This window comes from Triticum urartu, chromosome 7 (genome assembly GCF_003073215.2).
Source record: "Triticum urartu cultivar G1812 chromosome 7, Tu2.1, whole genome shotgun sequence".
NCBI lineage: Eukaryota > Viridiplantae > Streptophyta > Magnoliopsida > Poales > Poaceae > Triticum > Triticum urartu.
The window spans coordinates 64,129,702-64,156,636 of NC_053028.1; the positions used below are offsets into that span (position 1 = coordinate 64,129,702).

A 26,935-nucleotide genomic window follows, 5' to 3' on the forward strand; every position below is an offset into this window, starting at 1 on the left:
AAATTCGTAATTGTTTTCTTCAAATAGATGAACTTTTTTTCAAAATCCATGAACTGTTTTTTGGAAACTCTTGAACCTTTTTCAAAATCAATGAACTTTTTTTTCCAATTTGATGAACTTTTTCATTTGTTTGAAATTTTTCTCAAAATCGATGAACTTTTCTTCAACGTTGATGAACTTTTTTCAAAACTGATGAACTTTCTCCAAATCCGATGAACTTTTTTCGAATTGATGAACTTTTTTTATTCTAATCGATGAACTAATTTCATTGTTCGATGAACATTTTTGAAAATCGATGAACTCTTTTGAATCTGTGAACTTGTTTTTGAATACATGAACTTTTTTCAAATTCGATGAACTTTTTTTTATTCAAATTGATGAACTTTTTTTATTCAAATTGATGAACTAATTTTGTTGTTCGATGGATATTTTTTGAAAATTGATGAACTCTTTTGAATCTGTGAACTTTATTTTGAATACATGAACTTTTTTATTTGTTGAACTATTTTTTGAGTACGCGAACTATTTTTGCATAAGCATGAACTTCATTTGTAATATGTGCACATGTTTTTAAATAATTGGAAAATCTAAATGCTACCGTGTAATGCGAAATTAATAATGCGTCTTTGTTTCTATTCTTTTAAACTTCACGCTCTAAATAATCACTACAGTTTGGCTAATCAAGTGGTTAGCCTCGTTCTTTGGAAGCGAGGGGGCGCGAGATCGATCCAAACTCAACTTAGGGTTGTTGGTTTGGACAAGCTGAGTACGAATCACGAGGCGTCGGTCACCTACAGGGTTAAACATGCAAGTACGTAAGTTTTTTGAAGGGACTAGATGTGCAGTTAAGGGCTAATATGAAGGTTGGTTAGAACAAACTATACCTCAGCTGCCCGCAAGGTCGATGATAGAAAAAAACAAAGGTGCATATGGGCCAAAGCGTCACCCTATGCCGACAAGAAAAGAACAATTCTTGCTTTATTCAAAGCACCTCCAAATGGCAAAAGGGGAGTAGGGGTTGGGTGCATCTCACTCCCGGCAAGCCATCCCAAAGAGAGCTCATCTGAGGGAGGAAAACTAACAACGCCACTATTATCACACATATTATGAAATCCTAGACACAAGTACGTCGGTGGATCGGTATCCGACCATGAACCACGTACGCTCATCCTCCACGGCGGAGACATGCGCGCAGACGTACAGCTTCCTCCCCTGCACCACCACTGCGCTTGGCAACCTCTTCCTGGTTCTTGCCTACGGCATCCTGAATTACAAGGTGCGAGTTTCCTTCTTGACGGCCGGGAGCGACTTGCTGCTGGAGACCATCGGCCCTGGCTATGTCGGCCACGGCCACATCGTCACGCTCCTGCTCCCGATGCTCGGCGCCCTCCCCGACGCGCTCCTCGTGCTCGGTACGTCCCCGTTTTGCTTCCGCCTGCTAATGAATGGATCTGCTGGGTTCCCGTTGAACCCGAGGAGGCACATCTCACCATTGCGCTCTTTTGTCGGTGCCATTGCTGAATAGTGTGTCTTCGCTTTTTCTTTTAACCGAGCATTAACCCCTTTCCATTCATTTCTTAATGGAAAAAATTCCGAGTCAAAAGTAAAGAACACAGGAAAGGAGCTAGTCGTAATGGTAGTATCATACCAAGTATCATGCATGTCAATTAGGCAATTTTAAAAAGGTGTCATAGAATTAAATGAAGAAAAAGAGGGTTGAGTATCATATCATGATACCATATCATAATAAATGCTATGCTAGTAGAATTATGTGTCATGCATGTCAATAACTAAAATACTGCATGATACTAATATAAAATACTACGCATTAGGAAGGTAGTATTATATACTGATATCATATGCATGATACTAATATATGATACTCCTCATTACAACCAGCCTAAGCTAACAGAAAACACTGCTCGCGCCCGCAATCGAAACTCAAGCAATGAGACTAAAACCTGTTAGCACCTAGATAGAACTATCCTACCACGTTCACTAGCTAGTACCTATGCTGAATATATAGTGTGTCTTCGCCTTTTCTGAAAGTACATGTGTATGTCTAAACCAGGATTCCGAACTAGTCTCAGTTCTATTTCATATATAAACAGCATCTGGCCTCTCGGGAAGCGGAGAAAAGGCACAAAATCAGGTTCTGGTCGGAATGGGTCTGCTTGCTGGCTCCACGATCTTTCTTCTCACCGTCGTTTGGGGGACTTGTGTTTTTGCTGGCAAGTGTGACATTGGGCCCAATGGTGCTGCCATTGATTTAGAAGACAATAAAGGGTGGTTCAGTTTTACTGGTATGATATCTTCAACTACTCTTATACTTACCCAGCTTTTACAAGAAGCATACGTGGTTAATTTGTTTTACAATAAGCTGGCGCGTCACTCTTGTTGATTGAGTTTTATATTGGCCATGCTTCCTTTTGCTTACCTTGTTTTTGCTTTAGCTGCATGGTTCCACGCATCCCCGTGCTCTAACCATTATGCTGACCGTGGAAAATTGAGATGCCCATAACTTGCAATGGATTAGTAGAATCTTATGCTTACCAAACATATTATGGTTTAGACATGACCAAGTCGACCAACATAATGCAGCAGCCCCAGTAAGAACATATCTACATCTAAATGTCAACCACATCACATAAATCAATCTCCAAACATCCGAGCTATGTGAGTTGGTGGTGCTAGCATGCTAGATTGGATGGAGTGTGAATGGTTAGCCACTATGCTCCAAGGGGAAAATTGCATTTTGTTTTTAGAACGGAGACGCCAGGTGCGTCCGGCTTTAAATTAATAAAGCCCCAACGGCAGAGTCATAGCAATAAGTCTTACAACACCCAAAAGCCACATCGGGCCACGCACAGGATCAAGCTGAGAGAAAAAGTTACTATCGCGTTACAAGGCATCGCCCGTACTGAGCACGCAGGCTCGTCAAGCACTCAAAAGAGACTACGTATACCACCGTAGTCATGACTCCCTAGCCGCCGCGTACACTTGCAGAATTCGTTGTTGCGCTGTCTTGATCAAATCAGCATCCTTGCGCCTCCCCAACGGACTCCACTGCTGCAAAAGAAGATTGCATTTGAAGATGATATTAGCCGGATGTGTTGGCAAGGTCCCCTCAATCGTGAGTTTATTCCTAGTTAGCCACAAGGACCAGAGAAGTGCCCCGACACAGCTCCACACGACCCGTTTCGTTGAGCCTTGCAGCGCGCCTAAAATGTGAATGAGTTCTGCAGCCGAGCGAGGGTCCCACTGGACTCCAGCCGCGGACCGCACTGCGCTCCACACAAACCGCGCTAAGGGGCACCAAAAGAAGACGTGATTCGCGTCCTCTGGATCCCCGCACAACGCACATGGCCCATTGGCCGGTCCATTTCGTTTGGCCACGTTCAGGGAAGTGGGGAGCTTATCACGGAACATTTGCCAAAGAAATAATTTGATCTTCAGTGGCAACCGCGCGCTCCAAAGCCCTGCAACCACAAGCTGCGACGGCCCCTGGCACAGCTTTCGGTATAGAGACTTGACCGAGAACTTCCCAGAGCTGGTGAGCGCCCAGCTCACCGCGCCCGGTTGGTCCGAGAGCACCACCCGATCAATTAACTGCCGCAGGGCTACTAGGCTGGCCTGCTCTGGCCCCTGGAGTTCACGTTTGAAATGAATCTCCGAAGGGGTCGATCTCAGCGCATCAGCCACCGACATGCCTGGATCCACGGCGATGTCGTACAGATCGCGGAATTCTTCCCATAGGGGGCGGGAGCCTATCCAAAGATCTGTCCAGAAACGCGCAGAGCGCCCATCTCCAATCGAGAACTTAGCCCCCAAGGCAAAGGCCGACTTGATCGTCTGGAGATCATTCCAAAAAGGCGAGCCCCTTGCCCTACCTTCAAAGAAATTCCCGTTGGGGAAGTACTTGGCATTAAGGAGATCAACCCAGAGTCCGGATGCCCCCTGGACAATTTTCCAGATCCACTTGCACATCATTGCGATGTTAATCAGTCTAGAGTTGGTGATCCCGAGGCCCCCCAAGTCCTTGGGTCGACACACCCAAGCCCATTTAACCATATGGTATTTACGGTTCGGGCTAGTTCCTTCCCAGAAAAATTTAGACCGCGGTGTGTCAAACTTTGCATGCACCCCCTCTGCAAGCAAAAAAAGGCCCATAGCAAACATAGGCAGGGAAGAGAGGCTTGAGTTCGTGAGAACTAGCCTGGCCGCTTTTGAAAGGAATTTACCCCTCCAAGGGCACACCCTACCCCTCACCTTAGCACATAAAGGTTCCCAATCCTCTATCGCCGGCCTTTTGATGTCAACTGGAAGGCCTAGGTATGTCAGCGGGAATTTGCCCACCTTGCAGTTGAGCAGGTCCGCTATACGCTTACCCTCCTCCGGCTCAACCCCCATCGTGAGCACCTCGCATTTATGAAAATTTATTTTGAGCCCTGACATGAGCTCAAAACAAATAAGAATCGCCTTGACCGACGCAATGCTGTGGTGGTCTGGGCGAAACAAAAGCAGCGTGTCATCTGCATATTGCAGATGCGTCACTCCCCCTGGAATGAGGTGGCCTACCAACCCTTGGATATGGCCAGCTTCGGCTGCTTTCCGAAGCATTGTGGACAGAGCGTCCACAACAAAGTTGAATAGGAGAGGGGACATCGGATCACCCTGCCTGAGCCCGCGTTTGTTCCGGAAGAAATGCCCTATTTCTCCGTTCACCGAAACTACAGTTTGGCCTCCCGACACCAACTGCATAATACAATGGACCCAAACGGCAGAAAAGACTCTACCGATAAGCACTTGCCGCAAGAAATCCCAATTCACACCATCGTATGCTTTTTCGAAATCAAGTTTCAGCAACACCGCTGTTTCCTTAGTGCGCTTTAGTTCATGAACGATCTCTTGCAGGGCGAGCGGTCCCTCTAAGATGTTGCGGCCTCGGATGAAAGCAGATTGGTTACGATTAATCGAGCGGTGAGCGATCGGACCTAGCCTATTGGCGCACGCTTTTGCACAAATTTTAAAAGGCACGTTAATGAGCGCGATCGGTCGGAATTGTCTAATATTGCCTGCCCCTTGAACCTTCGGGATGAGCGTTAAGACGCCAAAATTGAGGCGCGAGATGTCAACCATCCCCCGCATAAAACCGTTGCAGATCTCGAAAATAGGGCCCCTAAGCATAGGCCAGAAGCGCTTGAACATCGCCACCGGCCACCTGTCTGGGCCTGGCGCCGTGTCCACTTTCATACCGAGAAGGGCGGCGTCGATCTCTTCTGGCAGAAACGCAAGCCCTAGCGCTTCGTTTTCACGGTCCAACACACGTTGCGAATCCTCCCAAATGTCCGCGCGGAGACCCGCCCCCTAGGCCTCACGCGAGCCCATCAAATTGATGTAGAACTCGTAAATGTGTCGGGAGATATCCTCCTGTCGCAACAGAAGCCCCTGCTCTGATTGCAACCTTAGGATGGAGCACTTCCAACGACCCCGTTAGCATAAGCCTGGAAATACTTAGTATTGGCGTCGCCCTTCAGAACCCATTTCAGACCACTTCATCGACGCCAGTATTCTTCCTCCGCGTGAAGTGAAGCTTCGACCTGATCCTCCAGGTCATAGCGATGAGCCCATTCCTACTCCGAAAAGGCCCTAGCATCAGCCATTGCATCAATCCTTGCGATTTCCACAAGGATCGCGGCGCGGCGCTCTCTGTCAGTCCTCCCTAGGTTTGCGCCCCATCCCTTGAGGCTAGCCCTGAGCCGACCCCCAACCGCGTTCCAAAACTCCATCGGGCCTCTCTGGGGCCCTAACGAATCAACGCACGCCCACCACTTCGCTCTGAAAATCTCCTCGAAGCCTGGAACCTCGAACCAGGCTGTTTCGAAGAAGAAGCGTGAGCTGCGTCGCACCCTGTCCTCCCCCGAGGAATAGACGAGCGGTACATGGTCAGAGCCTATGCGCGTCTTCGCGACCAATGTACAGAGAGGGAAGCCCATTTCCCACTCCGGCGACATGAACACCATGTCCAGCACTGACCGCACCGGATCGAGTTGTTTATTAGTCCAAGTGAACCTCGCGCCCGACCTGGCCACCTCCCTAAGGGCCATGGAAGCAATGGCGGAGTTAAACATGGCCACCCTAGGCCAGTTTATATTGCTGTTGTTCTTGTCGGCTCCCGATCGGATAAGGTTGAAATCTCCACCCACCAGAACAGGGAGCGTGGCCGCGGTCACCGTGGTGACTTTGGCCTGGAGTTCTGCCAAGAACTCCGTCGAACGAGAGTGATCGGCCGGTCCGTAGACTTGTATGACTACTAACTCACGAAGCGAGGCACTAATACGAAAATGTGTCGCGGTATAAAACGAGCCTACGTCCCAGTCAATAATCTCGTACAGGGCTCGGCTCAAGCCTAGCAGCATGCCACCTGAGTGCCCTACCGCAGGTACGTGCTGCCACTCGAAGCGCTCCAAAGGGTCGATCGCAAGCAGTTCGTGGAAACGAAAGTCCGCCTTAATCGTCTCTTGAAGCCCTACGATGTCTATGTCTTCTTTGCGCATGTATTCTTTAAGTTGGGTGCGCCACCCCACGTGGCCGAAGCCACGAATATTCCAGAACAAGGCTCGCATCTAAATCACGCGATTCCGGAGCCGGACACCCCTGGAGGTGACCGCTTTTGCCACTCGCCTCGTCTTGCCCCTGCAAGGCGTGGGAGAGGGGGCAACCCCTGTTGCATGTCCCCCCTCTTCGGGCACAGAGATCACCACGGCGTCCCCTCCCTCGGGTACCCGGGGTCTCTGCTCAGCACGCTCTGCAGCGGTGGCCGCGAGCGCGGCCTGCGCTAACTCCTTAGCGCGCACAAGCGAAATTAACTCTCTAACCCCTCCTACACAGGTGGGATCCACACCGCTCGCATCTAACACCTCATGCAAATGATCGTCCGAGAAATCATCAAGAACCATAAACCGGGGGGTGGATTACCTGAGATCTCCATGTTCTTCGGGGCTTGGAGGAGTTGCGCCCTCTGCAGCGACGGCATGTTGCCCTTGGCCCCCTTCGAACGCGAGCTGGTGCACACCGGCGCCGTTGGCACCGTCTTGGTGCGCTTGGCCTTCGAGATCATCCCCGTCTTGGAGGCGTCCTGCAACAGATGGTCCACTGGGGGAGGCGCCATCGAGGCCACCAGCGCCATGACCGACTGCCTTGGAGTGACAGGCGCCCCCAGCGTCTCCATCGCGCGCACCGCCTCCGCGCTGACCTTGCGCACCGCCGTCTTCTTCATGAGCTTCACCGAGCCGCTAAGAGGAGAGCCGCGGCCACCAGAGGTAGGAGTCCCGGCGGGGCGGGGGCGCGAGGGAGCAGGGGAGAGGCCGTGCGGGGATAGGCCACCATCCGCACCCGCGGCCGCCATGGGGGGGAGAGGAGATCGACCCCAGGTTGGATCCATATTGGTTGGGGATCGAGACCGTCATCCCAACCGATCCCCCAGCCTCCGCCGCCCTCGCCGTCGTTGCCCCATCCACCTGAGCAACAGGGCCCGGCGCGGAGATCCCCAGCTTGTCCCACGCCGCCATGTCAACGGAGTCGTCCTCCTCCATGCTCGCATCCTGCTCTTGATCCTTGTCCTTTTGCTTGTCCTTGTCCTGCTCGTCGGGCCCGCGGCCACTGGAAGGAGGCGGAGGAGGTGGGAGGGCAGGGGCCGCCGGGCGAGACTCCAACTCCGGCTCGAGCTTGACGTTGTACCCTTCTCCATTGAACCAGATCTGCACGGAGCCCCGGAGCTTGGCCGGCACATGACACGCGAAACGCATGCGCACCGGCCCGGATCGAATCAGGGACAGCTCATCCACCACGAGGGGCCGCCCGATCATGGTCGTGGCCACCATCAGACGCTCCGTGCGCCGCTGCTTCGGGGGGATGCCCCACATCTTAACCCACACTTCCGGCATCGACAGCGCCTTGGGCTCGGCGAGGACCGCGTCGCGAATGTTCGCCGTGATGTTGTTGATGGGGAGGAACAGCTTGCCGCTGTGCGTCGCCATCCTCAGCAAGGCCGGATCTGGGAACGCCACCGAGAAGCAGTCCACGTCGAACGGAGCAACCTGCCAATCCCACTCCCCCTCAAAGAGGTGGGGGAGCTCTGCCTCCAGGATTTCTTTCGACAGGACGCCGGGCGCGGCCGACACCAACGCCACGTTGACCCCCAGCAGATCCGACGCCCCCGCGTCCGCCTCCTCTGGGTACGGCAAGCAGAAGAAGACGCCCCCCGCGAAGGCGTGGCCCATGGTCTGGAGCACCAGCTGCTTGCCACTCGTGGGGCAGTACGCCGACGCATGGCCCTCCATGCTGCAGAGCACGCACAGTTGCTGGAAGGCGCACTCGTTCTGGTAGTGGCCCGTGCGCCCGCAGCGGAAGCACTCCGGCCCCGCCAACTCCTCGACGGGGATTGGCTCCGCCGCCGTGCCTTTGGAGGAAGAGGGCTTCCGCCTTCATCGCCGGCTTGTGCTTCTTCATCTTCGGCTTGTTGAACGGGTCGCCCACCCGGTCGTCGCAATGGGGATGGAGCTATTCCTTGCGCTTGAGCTCCAGCCCCTTCTTCTTGTATACCTCCTTCCTTTTCTTCTTGCGCTCCTGCTCCTTGAGCCACCAGGCAGGGGGAGGCCCCCAGCCGCCCTCCTCGCCGGCGCGCTCCGCCGCCCGCACCTTAGCTTGCTCGCGCAGATCTCGCTTGCGCCGCCGTTCCGCCTCCGGATCCGGCTCTGCCCACTTGTCCGCCTGCCGATCCGCCTTGGATCCCATGGCGACGACCTCCGTGAAGGAGCGATCCAGGGGTGGGGGAGGGGGAAGTGGGGAGAGAGAGCGAGTGACATGACCGAAGCGCCGCACCTCTGCGGGAGTGGCTGGAAACCCTAGGACGCAGTCAGTGGCGCCCCGGCGGATCCATAACCACTTAAGGACTGGCCGCACCACAGCGGGGGCGGGCCTGGGCCGCACTAGGCAGCCCACGACCGCCTGTGTCGCTTCCGCAACTGCCCCGTCCCCCTGGGCTACACACGGCACGGATGGGCCCGACTGGCCCGGAATCAAGGACCGGCCCATCAGCCCAGCCTCACCAACCTCGCCAACCCTAGGCCAGGTCTCGAGCGGCTCCGCCGCCGCCGCCGCCGCCACCCTTGGCCCCGCGGCCGACGCTACCCCACGTGGTGTATCTGCCGCCATGGCCGGCCCCATGGCCGGCAAGGTAGCAGCCGCCGCCACCACGGCAGGCACGACCTCGTCGTCCCTCCGCACCGAGCGGGCGCGCGACGCCTCCACCGCACGCGACGACGGCGCCCGTCCCGGCACCCCTGGTCTGCGGACGCCCCGACCGCCTGGTGCAAAAGCACCGCGTCGCCCAGCTTTGAGGGAGCCCCCAAGCTCCTCCGCCAAGGCTACGAACGCACCCACCGACGGCCTGGACCCTGCACCACGCCGACCGGCGGAATCGCCACTACCAACACACTCCTCCTCCTCCGAGACCTTGTCGTCACTTATCTCAGACGGCGCCCAGAACCGACTCCCTTCCCAGCGCGGGGACGGCCCCACGCCCAGCGCCGCCGCCGGGGCCACGCGCACCGGCCGCCCCGACGACCTCACCTCCGACCAGCCCGCCGACTCACCTGACACACTGGGGCGCGGCGCGTCGCCCGCCCCATCGCCACCCGCGTCGCCAGGCCGTACAGGAGCCGTTGGAGGCATCATCCCAGTATATATGACTGTATGACCCTCCTCCAAAACTGCATTTTCTAGTGGAAGATGTATGTAACGGCAAGCATCCATCGTTCAACACTTTTTTTTTCGAGATCTGTGCATGTGTATGAGTGTTATGTTGGAAAGGAGTGAGGCGTTTTGGCTCCAGGAGCATCTGCGCCTGCGCTGAATAAAAAAATCAAAACAAATAGTAGAAAATTTTAAAAAAAATCTAATTTTTTTTGGCATGGTAGATAATTTGGTGCATGATGTCCGATCCAAATTCAAACCATTTGGAAATATGAGTAGCTCTCGGCAAAAAAGACAAATTTGGGGTCTGTTAAATAATGTACTGTTCGTATACTGTTCTGACCCAATTTGTCTTTTTTTGCCGAGAGCTACTCAAATGTCCAAATGCTCTGAAATTTGGAGTGCACCTCACGCACCAAATTATCTACCATGCACAAAAAATTTGGATTTTTTTATATTTTTTTATGAATTATTTCTTGACAAGGTGCAGATGAGCCCGGGCTCAGAATTAGATATACGGAATACAAGAGAATACCTGTGTATGTCAGTGTTTTGTCGTCTTGCCAGAAAAGAGAAAGAGAGAGCACAGAGAACGACGATGCATGAATGTTTTATATTTTTCTCTCTCCCATGCAAAAAAGCAATCCTTTTATTTCTAAGTGATATATTAAATAATTCACTTCTTCTAAACCGAAAATTCATTTTCTAACATGACTTAAAATGAAATTAATTTCCAATATTTCAGTTTCACATTGATAGTTGTGATGTGAGATTCAATTTCATATTGATAGTTGTTACAAATCAATGTTTTGAAAATAGTTTTAAAGTATTATTGAATTTGAAATATGTGCATTTTATTGAAATGGATGCAATACTAAAATTGGTCCGGAAATTGAAATGCAACTGCTATTGAAAATCATATGCTAACAAGGTGATATGGTAGTGTGGCATACAATATTGAAATGCATTCGGTAACAATGTGAGCTGGTATAGAAATGCATCTAGTATTGAAATGCATTTGGTACTGAAATTTATAATTTATATTTCACTTTATAGTATTGAAATAGAATAAAAACTGTATTTAATTTGAAATATGTGGAAGTTATTGAAATGGATTGGGTACTGAAACTGGTGTGGAAATTGAAATGCAGCTGGTATTGAAATTCATATGCTAAGAAAGTGATATGGTTGTGAAACATAGAGTATATGATATTGTTTGAATATATGGAATTCATTTCAATTTTCAAATTCAATTATTCAAATATATGAAATTAATTAACATTCATTTAAATTTCAATTATTGAAGCATACGGTGTGAAACTATGTTACTGATGAAATGTATGGCATAATGTTATAGATGGAATTCATTTCAATTTCAATCAATCGAAGAAATAATTTAAAAATATTAAAGTAATTTCAGTTCCAATCAATTTTGTGAAACAAGAAAATTTAAATGAGTTTTAAAAATATTCAATATTGATCATATTTGAAAGATCTTGGCGTCGGGATTCGAAATATGTATAAACAAATCAAAAAAATTCTAGTTTGAAAGATGGATCATATAAAGAAACAGCAAGAAAAATAATGCTAATGTTTTCCATGGGAGAGGGATGGTGAATGGCAGAGTCATGCATGCACGTACGTCCTCCTCTCGCACACGAAAGGTGATGTGACCCTCTGATGTGCCTTCAATATTTCTATACCACCTAAGAGGAAAAGCAAATACATAGAATACCACATGCATATGAGTCCAAAATGCACAGATCTTGAAGCGAATGAAATTTAGATATTTATCCGGTACATACGTCATCCGTTAGAAAAGACTTTGGCATGCCAAGGGGCAATTGAATAAAGGATGTTGAATAAGCAATTGTTGTACATCCAGTGGTATCTCAATTTCAACAAGAGCACATTAATAACTGGGCTATTTGTTGCCATTGGTGGCATACATAGCCTTCATAGTGCCTAACCTATGCTCCCTGAACATATATGGCTATATATTTTGCGGATCAAATGTAATCGAACGAAATCATGGTGCTTGTTTGGTTATTTTGCAGATCAAATGCTACCGAACAAAATCACGGTGTCTGTCTAGTTATTTTGTAGATTAAATGCCACAGAACCAAATCATAGTGCTTGTTTGGTTCGTGACTAACTTCTCCCTTGTTTGCCAACCTATTTTTTTTTACCAAATTTGCCTAACTTTAGTTGAACATATTCTAAGCCACACTTTGACTTGCCTAAGAAAATCTTACCACATTTGTTTGTACTACATGTGGGGCTCATCTTGACAAAAAAAATTCTTCCCTTAGGTGTGGGCGTGTGGCTAGAACCAAACACACGTGTAAGTCAAGTTTGTCTAACTGGAGGTGCAATAAAATGTTGCAATGTGGCAAAATAATTAATCTGAAAGTGTTGTTCTTACGAGCTCCTCTGCATGCACTTCCCCAAAAGTGTGGTTAGTAGTTAATCATGTGTTGCATCCACATTGTTTCGCTTCGCAGGCAGTGGTATTTCAACCGACGACGAAACCAGCTGGACGGCACGAATCATGGCGATTTGTGTTATTCCTTTCGCCATTGCACTTTTCCCAAAAATGTTGAGAACCCAGCCCGGGCATCGCCTACCAATCTTGCTGGCTAGCATTGTATCATTCTTGCTTGCACTCTCCTACTGCATGTTTCAGGTACATCCATTCCATCTGATGTTCTTTTGCACGTTCAAATAATGATGGCTACATTGGTACATACGTGTACATCTAGGTTACAAAGATCTACTTGACAATGCTAATTTTCTCAAATTATAGATCTTCCTACCCTGGATCCAGCGGAGGCGACTCGCGTTTGCAAAACATAGGCATGTAATCTCTGGCATACTAAAACATGCCCAAATGCAAGCGCTCGGACGTCTGCTAAACGACGATGGCACGCCTAATGAAAATGTGATAAGAAAGTATTATGCTTCAACTTTGTTTTGTTCTTGATATGCCAATGGAACACTCATGAACATGATGTACTCCTCTGTGCCAATGCGCAGATTGTTCTACAAGATTGACAATGATGGTAGCCGCGACCTGTCACGAGCTGAGCTGCATGCCCTTATCATTGGAATCAACTTTGAGGAGATTGATTTTGACAAGAATGACGTCGTGGACAAAATCATGGACGACTTCGACACATCAGGCAATGACACAGTAGATGAGGAAGAGTTCCTCGCAGGAATGAAGATATGGATAAATGAGGCCAAGAGAAAGGTGCAGGCTTCGGGTGCGTATGCTAACAAGTTCATCAACGACTACCATGAGGTAATTTGCATTAAATTACTATGAGCCAATGATTCTCACGCACAAACTGAATAATTTAGAAAATCAAATGAAGTCTTACTAAAAACTAAATAATGTTTTAATAATTGTCCAATCAAAATTCTCTAACTTTGGTGAATAAGTTTTTCGATAAAGGGTGCTATTATTAACTCAAAATGTACCATCAAAGGCAAATAATAGATCAGAACACAAATATGATAAAGAATAGACTCGGGGACCGTAGATTTCACTAGCGGCTTCTCACAAAAAATAGCACACGATGGGTAAACAAATTATTGTTGGACAATTGATAGAACCTCAAATAATTATGACGATATCCAGGCAATGATCAATATCTAGGCATCATGTCCAAGATTAGTAGATCGACTCCTGCCTGCATCTACTACTATTACTCTACACATCGACTGCTATCCAGCATGCATCTAGTGCATTAAGTTCATGAAGAAACGGAGTAATGCAATAAGAACGATGACATGATGTAGGCAAGATCTATTCATGTAGGAATAGACCCCATCTTGTTATCCTTAATAGCATCAATACGTGTCTTGCTGCCCTTCTGTTACTGGGAAAGAACACCGCACGGTCGAACCCATGACAAAGCACCTCTTCTGGCAAGAAAATCGATCTAGTCGGCCTAACTAAGACAAAGATTCGAAAAAGAAACATGAGACTATAAATAATCATGCATATAAGAGATCAAAACTCAAATAACTTTCATGGATATATAGATCTGATTATAAACTCGAAGTTCATTGGATCCCAACAAACACATCGCAAAAAGAGTTACATCAGATAGATCTCCAAAAGACCATTGTATATTGATAATCAAAAGAGAGGGAGAGGAAGCCATCTAGCTACTACCTATGGACCCGTAGGTCTATGATGAACTACTCACGCATCATCGGAGAGGCACCAATGAGGATGATGAACCCCTCCGTGATGGTGTCTAGATTGGATCTCATGGTTCTGAAACTTGCGGCGGCTGATAACCTACAAGTATAGGGGATCGTTTGTAGCCTTTTTCGATAAATAAGAGTGTTGAACCCAATGAGGAGCTAAAGGTAGAACAAATATTTCTTCAAGTTCTATCAACCACCGATACAACTCTACGCACACTTCACGTCTGCTTTACCTAAAACAAGTATGAAACTATTTTGCAAGAATAAACCTATGAATACTTTGCGAGAATAAAACTACGAATAAATTGCAAGATAATAAAAGTAGATAGCTTTTGTCAACAAGAAAGTCATTTGTCCCTAGGCAATCGATAACTAGACCGGTAATAATTCATGCAATTTTATACGAGGGAGAGGCATGAGCTAACATACTTTCTCTACTTGAATCATATGCATTTATGATTGAAACTCTAGCAAGCATCCACAACTACTAAAGATCATTAACGTAAAACCCAACCATAGCATTAAGTATCAAGTCCTCATTACTCCCATACGCAATAACCCACTTATTCGCGTTCACATTTCTGTCACTCCGGCAACCGACAATAAGAAAATCATGAACATATTGCAACACCCTACAGCGGGGACCCCTCATGTTTGCGTGAGACGATGGGCACCGTAGGAAAGCACCACAAAAAATATACACTCAAACCAACCACGATCATCAATTAGCCCATAGGATAAAACAGATCTACTCAAACATCATAAGGTAGCCATAGACCATTGGGAAATAATATATAGCGTTGAGCACCATGTTTAAGTAGAGATTACAGCGGGGAGAAGGGGTGTTACACCACTGCATAGAGGGGAAGAAAGTTGGTGTTGACGGTACCAAGATTGTTGATATAGATCGTCGTTACGATCCTTGCCCCGGCGGCACTCCGGCGCCACCGGGAGAGAGGGGGAGAGAGCCCCAATCCTCCTCCTTCTTCCTTGGCCTCCCCCCTAGATGGGAGGAGAGTTCCCCCTTTGGTCCATGGCCTCCATGGCGGTGGAGGGGCGAGAGCCCCTTCGAGATTGGATCTATCCCTATGTTCTCTTCTGTTTCACGTTCCTGTTTTCTAGCCCTTCACCGTTTATTAAATGCCTGGAGATCCTTAACTCCGATTGCCCAGAGATTTTAACATGATTTTTTTCTGGATATAAGCTTCCTTGCGCCTAAAGTAGAGCTCCAACCGACGTACGAGGTGAGCACAACCCACCACCACGTGCCTGGCCCCTGGGGCACGCCCTGGTGTATCTTGGGGGCTATGGGCCCCCGTTTGCGTTGATTCCAAGTCCCAAAAATCACATCTATTCCAAAATAATTCTTCCTAAATTTTTATCGTGTTTGTACTTCGTTTGATATGGATATTCCGTAAAACAAAAAACATGCAACAAATAGGAATTGACACTGGACACTGGATCAATAGGTTAGTCCAATAAATCATATAAAATGTTGTGAAAAGTATGTGAAAGTTGTGTAATATTGGCATGAAATAATCAAAAAATTAGATACTATGGAGACGTATCAACGGCTGGAATTGTGTTTCGTCGACTCCCCTGGGGTTTCTGGAATATTTGGGGATTTATAGGGCGAAGAGGCGGTGGGGGGGCCACCGAGGTGGGCAAAACCCACCTGGGCGCGCCTGGGTTGGCATGTACTTAATCTCTAGACATCTACTCAATATCTGCATCTGACTTAGGACATAAAGGTGATGAAAATTTGAAGTGTGCAGCTAATGGAGTACTCACCGGCTTGGCATTATGCATATTAAAACGACGAAGAACTTTATCAATATAACTCTTCTGACTTAGATATACTTTTCCAGACGGTCTATCTCTAAATATTTCCATACCAAGTATTTTCTTTGCTGCACCCAAATCCTCCATCTCAAACTCATTACTCAATTGCTTCTTTAGTTCATTAATCTCTGACATACTCTTTGCAGCAATTAGCATATCATCAACATAAAAGAGCAAATAAATAGTTGAACCATTGACAGTTTTCAAATAGACACAACTATCATAATTAGACCTTTTGAAACCTTGAGAGAGCATAAAGGTGTCAAATCTCTTGTACCACTGTCTAGGGGATTGCTTCAATATCCAGACAAGCTTTTGTTTTCCAGGAATAATAAAACCTTCAGGTTTTTCCATATAAATATCCTCTTCTAATTCTCCATGTAAGAATGCAGTTTTAGCATCCAATTGTTCAAGCTCAAAATCATGCATGGCAACAATACTGAGTAAAGTGCGAATAGAGCTATGCTTCATTATAGTCAATACCTGGAATATGGCTATAACCTTTAGCAACTAACCTTGTTTTATATTTTGTCTCATCATTAGGAGAAACACCTTCTTTCCTCTTGAAAACCCACTTGCAACAAATAGGTTTCTTCACTCTGGGTCATTTTACTTAATCCCAAGTGCCATTCTTTTCAAGTGATTCCATCTCATCATGCATAGAGGTCATCCACTTATTTCTATCACCAGAAATAATAGCCTCGGAATATGAAGAAGGCTCAAAATTACCTTCAATTTCTTTGCAACAGATGAAGCAAAAGAAACAATATTGCACTCTTCAATTAACCTGTCAGGTTATTAGTACCCGCCTAACTCTGTCACGTGCAAGATTCCAACTGGGTGGAACAATATGCCGATTTGGAGTGGGAGTGACATGATCATCATTAACTACGGGTTCATCATGTGCATCAACAATTTCATTACCAGATGTATCACCTGAATCAATAACATGCTCCTCTTGAACAGTAGGCTCCTGAACAATAGGCTGCTTCACTCTCAACAGGAACTTTAGTAGATGAAACATCACGTAACATAGCAGATTCATTAAAGATAACATTTCTGCTAATAACCACCTTCTGGGTTTTAGGACTCCACAATTTAAAACCTTTAACACCATATTTATAACCCAAAAAAATGTACTTAACAGCCCTAGGCTCCAACTTCCCATTATCAACATGAGCATAAGCAGTGCAACCAGAAACTCTCAATTGTGAATAATCAGCAGGTGACCAGACCATACCTCAATAGGAATTCTCTTATTAAGAGCAATAGATGGTGAACGATTAATCAGATAACAAGCAGTGGAAGCAGTCTCAGCCCAAAAAACGCCTATGCAAATCTGCATTGGACAACATGCAATGGGCTCTGGAAATAATGGTCCTGTTCATACGCTAAACAACACCGTTTTGTTGAGGAGTATAAGCAACGGTGTAGTGTCTGACAATGCCTTCAAACTTGCAAAAATTCTTAAATTGGTTAGAACAGAATTCCATACCATTATCAGTGCGAAGTATTTTTATCTTCTTTTCAGTTTGTCTCTCAATCATAACCTTCCACTCCTTAAATGCTGAGAATGCTTCATATTTATGCTTCAGTAAATAAGGCCAAACTTTTCTCGAATAATCATCAATAATAGTCAGCATGTAACTAGCACCACCTAGTGACTTCTTGCGAGATGGTCCCCATAAATCAGAATGGACATAATCAAGAATACCTTCGGTTGTATGAGTCGAAGTGTTGAACTTCACCTTTTTGTGCTTGCCGAAGATACAATGCTCACAAAATTTCAATTTATCAGGTTCATATCCATCAAGAAGACCTCTCTTATTTAACTCTGCTAAACCAAGTTCACTCATATGTCCAAGACGCATATGCCAAAGGTTAGCAACATCACAATCAGAATTCTTTGAAATAACTGGAGTAGCGTTACCTGAAACGGTAGAACCTCGAAGGTAATAAAGACCATTGGTCGAACTTAATTCACCTTTCATCACAATAAGGGAACCTTTGGTGACTTTCAAAACACAATCTCCACCTGAATACTTGTATCCCTTTGCATCAAGGGCCCTCATAGAAATAACATTTCTCTTCATCTTCGGAATATACCGAACATCTGTCAAAATTCTAATTGTGCCATCAAACATCTTGTTTCGAATAGAACCTATGCCTTCAATCTTGCATGGTGAATTATCAAAACCCAAAACGGAACCAGTAGTAGTGGAATCAAAAGTAGAAAATCAATCTCTGCGGGCACATATGAAAAGTACATGCAGTGTCAAGTATCCACTCATCATTGGTCTCAGCACATCCAGCAATAACAACAAGGGCATTATCGAAACTATCATCACAAGAAACATTAGCAGAATTTTCACCTTGTTTGTTACCTTTCCTCTTTTCCTTGTTCTGTAATTTGAAACACTCTGAGATGTCATGCCCGTCTCTCTTGCAATATCTACAATATTTGTTGTCTCTGGATTGCGACTGGACCCTGTAGCCATTTTTGCTTTTGCCTCTGTTTCCATTATTGGAGTTCTTCTCCTTTGTCCTGCCACGAACAGATAATCCCTCGGCTTGAGATGAACTCGAACCATCATGAGGCATCATTAATTTCATCTTCTCCTTAGAGTTCAAAACTTCATAAACTTCATTAAGTATGAGAGTATCACGACTGTATAATATGGTGTCTCTAAAATTGGTATAAGAACTTGGCAGTGAACAAAGTAACATTAAAGCGGTATCTTCCTCTTCATACTTAACCTCCATTGTAGCTAGATCAGATATGATCTCTTTAAATTCTAAAATATGATTCAAAACATTACCTTCCTCGGGTAACCTGTGTAGAAATATGATTCAAATCCCTTCCAGCTTTAACCATAGAGCGGCGTCAGTTTTCTTGCTCAAACTTCCTGCAAAATATTCTTCCCAAAGACTTACAATCAATTCTTTTCTGCTCATCAGTCCAGTCCTGAGTTCTATTCTTTCCAAAACTATCCAGTGCTTCATCATAGTAGGACTGTGCCAACAACGCCCGCATCTTGACTTGCCATAGGGTAAACTTTGTGTCATGATCCAGCAGCGGAAGATCGTACTTCATTGATGCCATGAGTCGATAAAATATGTGTTCACAATGTAGTATAAACCGGTAGAAAAATTCTGGACATAATTAATTTGCGGTCAAACGGAACTAGAAACAGTAGCACCTGATAGCTTTGGAATAGATGTAGCGATTAGCGATGACAGAGATGTAGCTTTCTCCGTCACCGTGCGAATCAACCTAAAATCTTCAAAGTGCACGTGCACATTTTGGAGAAAACGAGCGGCCACGTTCTGCCACGCACATGCATGCGTAGGATTTGTCTGCTAGTGCATATGATTGATCATTAAATGTAGTCAGATTTATTATATTCAATGGACAACAAAACAGATTCACGGGTATTTATTCCGGATCTTCAATTTTTAAAGAGTCATATCTTTCAAACCACGTGTCGGAATTCAAATCCGTCTTCACCGTTGGGTTCTTCGTGACGAGATCTTTGAAACTAGATCTCATATGGGTATGTTTCAATGAAATTTTTTTGGTGCCAACTTGGATGATATATTGTGCAACTTTAGTACTGTATTGTGTAACTTTATTACTACATCGTGTAACTTTTTTCAAAACTAATGTTTGAAGCTGCACCTTCGTATGAGGTTGCAACCTAGAAACCACGACAACTTTGATGTGCAACTAGTCTATTACCCCGATGAAAGTCGATGTGCAACCTCCTCTTGTAATGTAGTCTAGTTGCAGGTACATTAATGTTTAGTTGGCTTGTAATGTAGTCTAGTTGCACACATATTAATGTTTTGTTGGCTGGAATACTAGTTGCACACACATATGCTCAGTTGGCTTGTAATTTAGTCTAGTTGCACACACATTGATGTTTAATTGACAGGACACTAGTTGCACATATATTCTCAGTTGGCGCGGCAATGTAGTCTAGTTGCACACACATTGATGTTTAGTAGACATGACTATTGGCACACACATATGCTCAATTGGTACGGCAATGTAGTCTAGTTGCACATGCATTGATGTTTAGCTGGTAGAAAAACTAGTTCATCGAAACATCCAGATGCAGGATCTACTTTTGAAGAGCATGTCGCGAGGGTTTCAACGGCGAAAACGGATCTAAATTTCGACGCATAGTTTAGAAGATATGTCTTTTATAATTTTGAAAACAAAAAACTAATGCACAAAAGACGAACATAAGAAACATTAATGCAGCGGCATGCAAACGTCATTCATCACGTGAGGATAGACCACATAGGATGATTAATTAGCAGTATCCCGCCTTTCATGAGACTAAGGCTAGCCATAGTGGGGGTAACTTAGATAGTAACTTAATTAACACACCTCAAAATAATTTTGCTTATGTGGCAAGTATTTAATGAGGAGAGAGGTGTTTGGAGTAACATAGCGCTTCCCGAGATAAAATGAGTCTATAAGGCAATAAATGAAACAATATATGACACTACTACTAAGATATTTTGCATTATGAAGATGGTAATTTAGACTAATATCATATGCATGACACTAGTATAAATTACTTCTCATTATAATCAGCCTAAGGAGACGGACACCTATTTTATTTGGCCGGCCGCTAGCAAGCCCCCGGCCGCCAGCTAGACGGGTCCGCGAATCAATTAGTAGTTCCTTCCTTGTGCGATGACCTGGAGCGGGAGGAGAAGTAGTACTTGCAGGTGTGACGCCGTTGTAGCTCCACGCGCGACCGATCGAGAAGAAGCAGAATGCACGGATTGGACTGCATGCCGGACTTGGCGAAACGATCTAATAATCGTGTACGGCCGCGCACAGAATAAATCTGCCTTCAAATTGACAGATCGCCACGACGCGTGCAAGCGGCGCGAACAGAAACTCTAATTCTCTCGTCTCAAAAAACTTGCAGGGGCGATTTTACCGTACGGGCACTCTGAGCATGTGCCCGGGCTCGACGCCGTCAATTTCCCAAACTTTCGAGAGCTTCCGAAGCCACAAGAATCGCAAAAGTTGCTCATATAGGCTGAAAACTCGTGAAAATACGCTGCAAACTAGAAACTGCTATATAACTGGGCCAACATGCTCATTTTCTTGTCTATTGGGCTTTCTTAGAACAACCAGGAGGTCATGCACCCGTTCGTAACGTGGGCCACAACCAACTCGAGAAAATCAGGAGAGGAATCAATCGATTTGTTGCCTGTCGAGTAGAGACGAGGAACTCGGGGAGATGGGAACGGGCGCTCGCGCGGCACGCCCAAACCCTAGCTCGTTACTCCATTCTCGAAGACGATCTGGCCACTGGTGGAGGGCGGACTGCCGGAGGGCACGGTGAGCTGCAAGAGTGTTGGCGCGCGGCGGGGCCACTACTCTGTTGGGCAGATCACGTATAATCAAAAGTGCAAGCGCCGAGGCGGCGGCTCCTCCTGTGAAAATTTCATTCCGTCTCCGGCGGACGGTGGCTCTTTGCCGTCCGCAGTAGCCGTGCCAGCAGCACTGCCAAGTGTTCGACCAAAACAAAGCCGCGATCAAGAGGCAGCTAGCACCAAACTGTCAAAGAGGGCTACCGCGGCACACGATAATTAGGTGAGTCATTCTCTGTAGTTTTACGAAAAATTATGCAATTTAACATTGATTGTGTCGATTCAAATTATGTTTGTTCAAATTTCAGAATTGGGCATATTTTGATAGATCAGATATGTGATACTTGTGATTTTCGAAAGACCAAAATATTCTTTAGCTTACATTGTGCCCGGGCTTTAGCAATTCGCTAGCTCCGCCACTGAAAACTTGTATTTACAACTTGGCTCTATATATCATTTGTTAGATAAAACGAGATAAAATGAGACACGAGAGACACAAATTTTTACGTGGAAACCCTTGAGGGAGAAAATCACGGTCGCAGGAAGGCACAATCACTATGAGAAGGAGTATTACAAGCACGAAATGATAGGCCGTCTTAGATGTGACTACATGAAATATATATGAGGGCAATACATGAGAGTCCTTAAAGGACAAATAAACAAATTGTACTCGTACGCGTCGGTACTAACGGAAAGGCCCATACTGTTTGTATTACGTCTAGTCCAATACGATACTAAAATTTGGATTATAATTTAACAGTGTACATACCGCGTGGTCCATACATTTAAAGGTACTTCGGTGCACGGCGTTGGAGTTTCGTTCCCCATGCCTTTAACTGTCTCTGCTGATCTTTTTTTAATCAAGAACTGTACCTGCCGATATCTGAAATAAATAACGAATGAGCCCTCTTATAACGAAAACCTAAATGATAGCTTACCAGTTCTAATAACGAATGAGCCCTCTTATAAGGAAAACCCAAATGATAGCTTACCAAATGGTCCAGACATTTAAAGGTACTTTTAATAACAAATGTTGTACAAACAGAAAGATTGTAGGAAAACAGTATATCAATTCTAAAATCTTGCATTTGATTGCCAAGCTTTAATTATGTTTTCTATTGTGACATTTTCAGAATATTTATAATTGCGAATATAAATTAGGGGATTTTCATTCATGATTCTTTGGCTACGAATTTGTACTATATTTGAACTCGTACGAACGTTTTGGTTACTGGGCGGTAAATTCAGTTACCAGACATTACCACATTTCCTAACACCCCCGCAGTAAACGTGCTTACCAAGATAAAATAATGAAAATTTTGAATTCAATCACTTAGTGAAAACTAAACAAGTTGGTCTCTCCACAACAATATATGAGACGGTTCAGTCGTAACTATGTTGTCTTCACTCCTCGAGGTAGACTGATTGATATCCTTGCCATTTTTATGAGTTCAGGACCTACTATTTGTGCCGTATTTAACTGGATATCGCGTCTAACTGTAAATCGCAGTCCCCTATGTAAATATTGTCTATTTGGTGACCAAACATTGACTTCTACTCCCTTCGTTTAAAAAAGGATCGCATCTTAGTTTTCCCCCACATTGGAACGCGTATTAGGAAACTGAAGTGCATCGAGCCAGTGGATCCATGGCTATATATATGAAATTGCCATGTCATATATAGTCACCATTTATAGTTACTCGTACAATAAAATTAGTTATAAGGTTGGCTATTTTTCACTTTCTCTCTATCTCTTTCTTTATATTTATTGCAATTGTCTAGAAGTACGCATATAGCTAGGCTTTTTCATGAGAGCCCACTCCCACTATTTTTTTCATGTCTCTCTCCTCCACATAATTAAAAGTGCCATGTAAGCGGGTTACAAGTTCATTATTGTACTTGCTCTAATAGGGAGGAAACTAGAAACAAAACCCAATGGTGTAAGCTATGTAGCAATGGTGTCATCTATGCCATTTAGCATTGATTAGTACGAGATTAGTGAAGAAAAATAAAAAAATTACTGGTCTCAGCTGACACCAGTGCCTCTATGGCAGCTACGTCTCCATTTCTTAACTCCTTATTGTACGAGTTGTCGTTTTTTCTTGAAAATGATGCTTTTATTGACTTGATATCACATCAGTGGGATATAAGCAAAATTTGTTCAGGTCACATCTCACTCAGTCACTCTCACCTTTGCATAGCTAGGAGCCTAGGATGCACATAGCCAAAACACATTCCAGTTGTTGCTGAGATGTATTCCTTTTTGAAAATGAAGTTTTTGAAAACATATACGAATGGGATGTTTGAAATCAAAACATATACCTTCTTGGTTTTCCGCTAACGTTTGATGCATGATGTTGGATGGCAAAAGGTGTTGGGACCGTGTGGTCTGGATATTTAAAGGTGTTTCGGTGCACGGCGTTCGAGTTTCGGTCCCCATGCCTTCAACTATCTCTAATGATCTTTTTTAGTACCCACCGATATACGAAATAAAGAACGAATGAGCCGGCTTATTAAGGAAAATCCAGCTATAGCTTTCCAAGCCATTCTCATTTCAAAAGTAAAAGATCAGCATCGCAGATTTGCCCTAACTTCTGAGAAAGAAATGCACTCCCAACAAGCGGTCTTGATCCTGCAGAGAACACGGGAGGAACACGATCAGCTGGCGGTAAGCGATGAAGAGGTGGAGCCTGTGGAAAACCCCGGAAGAATGATTGTCAAGGCCGTGGGTCTCATGCTTGTGGGTGCTGCCATCCCTGCCGCGTTTGCGGACCCACTTGTCGACGCCATATACAGCCTGTCCAAGGCTACACACGTATCGTCCTTCTTCGTCTCCTTCGTTGTGCTCCCGCTGGTGAACAACTCCAGCGAGGTCGTCTCTGCCGTCAGGTCCATGAGAAAGAAGAAGCGAAGGAGCGCTTCCCTCGCTTTATCGGAGGTGCCTCACCTCCACCATGAAATCACCATGATGCATGCATGCAACCTTTGTAAACTGGACACTAATTGGGGTAATATTTACTACCACCGTACTTTGTTAATTTGCAGGTGTACTGTGTTGTGACTGTGAACAACCTGATGTGCTTGGGCATGTTCCTGGCGCTGGTCTATGCCCGGGACATAACGTGGGACTTCTCCTCTGAGCTGCTCATCATTTTGCTTGTCTGCATCGTCATGGGCCTCTTCACGAGCTTCCGGACCAACTTCCCTCTCTGGACGTGCCTGGTGGCATACTTGCTCTACCCACTGTCTCTCGTCCTCGTTCACATTCTCGACTCGGTTTTCCATTGGTCGTAAAACGAACGTCTCTGTCCCAGAAACCAACCGCGATATGTACTCTTAGTCTTATTGTGACCTTGACTCATTATTGGTTTATCACGGCTGAATTCAGAGTTTTACTGAAGCTCAGCAACACTCAGCTGTTGGTGTGATCAACCGGTTACATAATGAGTAGTATTTTAAGAAGATAACTTGAGTTAATCATCACTCTAAGTCATGTTATCGATCATAAATTTCTTATCTAACTTGCTTTTTTGTATGCTTGTTGACGATGACTTGTTGCTCCAAATGGACCATCTGTATGTGCTTCTATGACTCTATTTGGTTATGTGCTAGTACGTACTACATCAGATATGTTCATGAGATTCTTATATGCGGTAGTTACTGTAATTTGATACGTGGTGCTTCCTAGAACGTATTGCTGCCTGAATTGCTGGCAATGTATTGCTATCGTTCTTCATTTTATGTGGTAGTCACACACACACACACACACACACACACACACACACACACACACACACACACACCCTTCCAGCACTCATTCTCTCATTCTTCATTCTTCATTATGTCCGTTAATAGGATTATTTAACTAGCATCAGTTAGTCATAGGGATTTTTAGTAAGTTATTAGGATATTTAGAATTTATTTGTTTAAAGAAAAAATGAAACTCTGTTTCTATTTCTACAAAACAAAAGTAGTGTTAGGTCAATAGTTTGAAATTTTTCATATAAGCACAAAGATAACAACTTTGTAAAGGGTTGCAAAGGCATGCACGTTGTATCGGCAAACGGCAACCTTGGGCAACTAAATTTGGGTTGAACCGCTTGTCCTAGTGGGCCAATGACAACTGGCTCCACTTACCCAATTTTCTGATGAAGCCTATACAGAGAAGACCCATCGTTCTTGAAACTACGGGCCGAACCAGTGTCCTAATAGGTAGCGCATTCCCATCATGAGTTGGTTTTACAGGGCAAAGAAGGCTTCGGTGCCCAATAAACATGAACACATGGCAAATCCAAGAAATTACAGAAAATTTCTCTTCTTCTATTGCATGATGGTAAAAAATAATTATTCTTGATTTCAATATATCTTTTCTTAATTTTCCATTAAACGTACAAGCAAACCAAAACAAGAAGTGGATCAAACCACAAAGATCAACAGGCCTAATGCGAATAAAAGGTCCCAGTTGCACCAAGTTTCAAGGCCTTGAGATTCAAAATATGCATACATCCGCAGATCCACTACTGAGACACGCGACGAATGGGAGACTAGGTGAGAAGAGCTGAAGAAAGAATGAAGGTTTGGATGTGGTTTTGGTAAGATTTTTTAGTTAGATTTTTGTTACCAGTTCATGATGGTCTCAACTATTAAGACGGAGAGTCCTCTTTCTAGTGTGGCTGACACGATTGGATAGCCTGAGGTGTTTTGGTCCTATCCATCTTTCTCTCTATCTAGGCGTGACGGATTGTCGTCTACCGCTTCTTGTTGTGTTGACGTTTTTTTTTTTGAGAATCACCACCAGGGGAGGGGGGCAAGTACAGAATTACATAGGCATGATACAGCATACAGCGAGCTCCTGACGTGTTGACGATTGTGTGCTGAGTTTTGTTTGCGAAGTGATTGACCCATTTTTTTTCTTCTCAAACTCCTTGTTTTCGTACATGGCAATGAAGCACTGGTTTGAAAAAATGTTTAGTATTGTCTTCATTTTGGCGATTTGGAGAATAAAAAAGATGAAGCCAACTTCAAAGAGTTTCAATGTAACTTCTGGTTTCATAAAAAATCTTTGTTGTCCATGTGTGTTTTAGCTTCTTCGATTTATATACTCTGTTTTCGATAAAGGATGGATTTTATTGACTCGTTATGAAGCATCAAGAGGGTACAAACATAATGAGAACACACCCGACCTCTGCATAGCTATAATGCACACAGCCAACATCAACACACGCAAAAAAAAACACACCGGCAAATGACAAAGTCATACAAGACCAAAGCTATGCCTATGCATGAAAAAAAAAACAAAGCGATCAAATCCGCAATGGACAAACTATGACAGTGACCTTATCTGCACCAACTGTCTCGTGACACCACAAGGACGAGATGATTCTTCTACATCAACGCCTTTAGGAAGGGGAGCGGCGATCAAGCACCACCATCACCGGATCTAACCATCAAAGGATAGATTCTAGGTTTTCACCCTGAAGAATCGGTCTGAGCGTATTCTAGATTTATATACTCTGTATTGTCCACTACTTATTTGTCACATGCTTCACATTCTATTCGAAAAATCACAAGAAAAACTTGACATAAAATGCAACAGATCATACTTAGCTACTCAATAAATTACTCGTCACTGCCAGAGAAGAGAAGACCTCAGAAGCGTATCTCAATCCACCAGAGGTCAAAACTTGAATTAACTTCTCCTCGCCACCACGCAATG

General features: G+C 45.0%; 1 protein-coding gene across 1 annotated transcript; it reads left to right on the forward strand.

Annotated features, from left to right (window-relative positions):
- The first annotated feature begins 1,053 nt into the window (after positions 1–1,053).
- On the forward strand, positions 1,054–24,765 carry LOC125523544 (sodium/calcium exchanger NCL1-like). The gene is made up of 7 exons (XM_048688572.1): positions 1,054–1,412; positions 2,112–2,303; positions 12,261–12,442; positions 12,563–12,708; positions 12,793–13,060; positions 23,858–24,157; positions 24,265–24,765. The coding sequence occupies exons 1-7, from the start codon at positions 1,151–1,153 to the stop codon at positions 24,511–24,513; spliced, it is 1,599 nt and encodes a 532-aa protein (XP_048544529.1). The 5' UTR covers positions 1,054–1,150; the 3' UTR covers positions 24,514–24,765.
- The last annotated feature ends 2,170 nt before the right edge of the window (positions 24,766–26,935 follow it).

What these genes read in the sequence shown, in the direction of transcription:
- LOC125523544 (XM_048688572.1), top strand. Translation starts at nt 1,151, where the DNA reads ATGAACCACGTACGCTCATCCTCCACGGCGGAGACATGCGCGCAGACG. An exon ending in AGGGTGGTTCAGTTTTACTG is followed by an intron (nt 2,304 to 12,260) that starts GTATGATATCTT and finishes TTCGCTTCGCAG; the next exon opens with GCAGTGGTATTTCAACCGAC. An exon ending in AATGAAAATGTGATAAGAAA is followed by an intron (nt 12,709 to 12,792) that starts GTATTATGCTTC and finishes GCCAATGCGCAG; the next exon opens with ATTGTTCTACAAGATTGACA.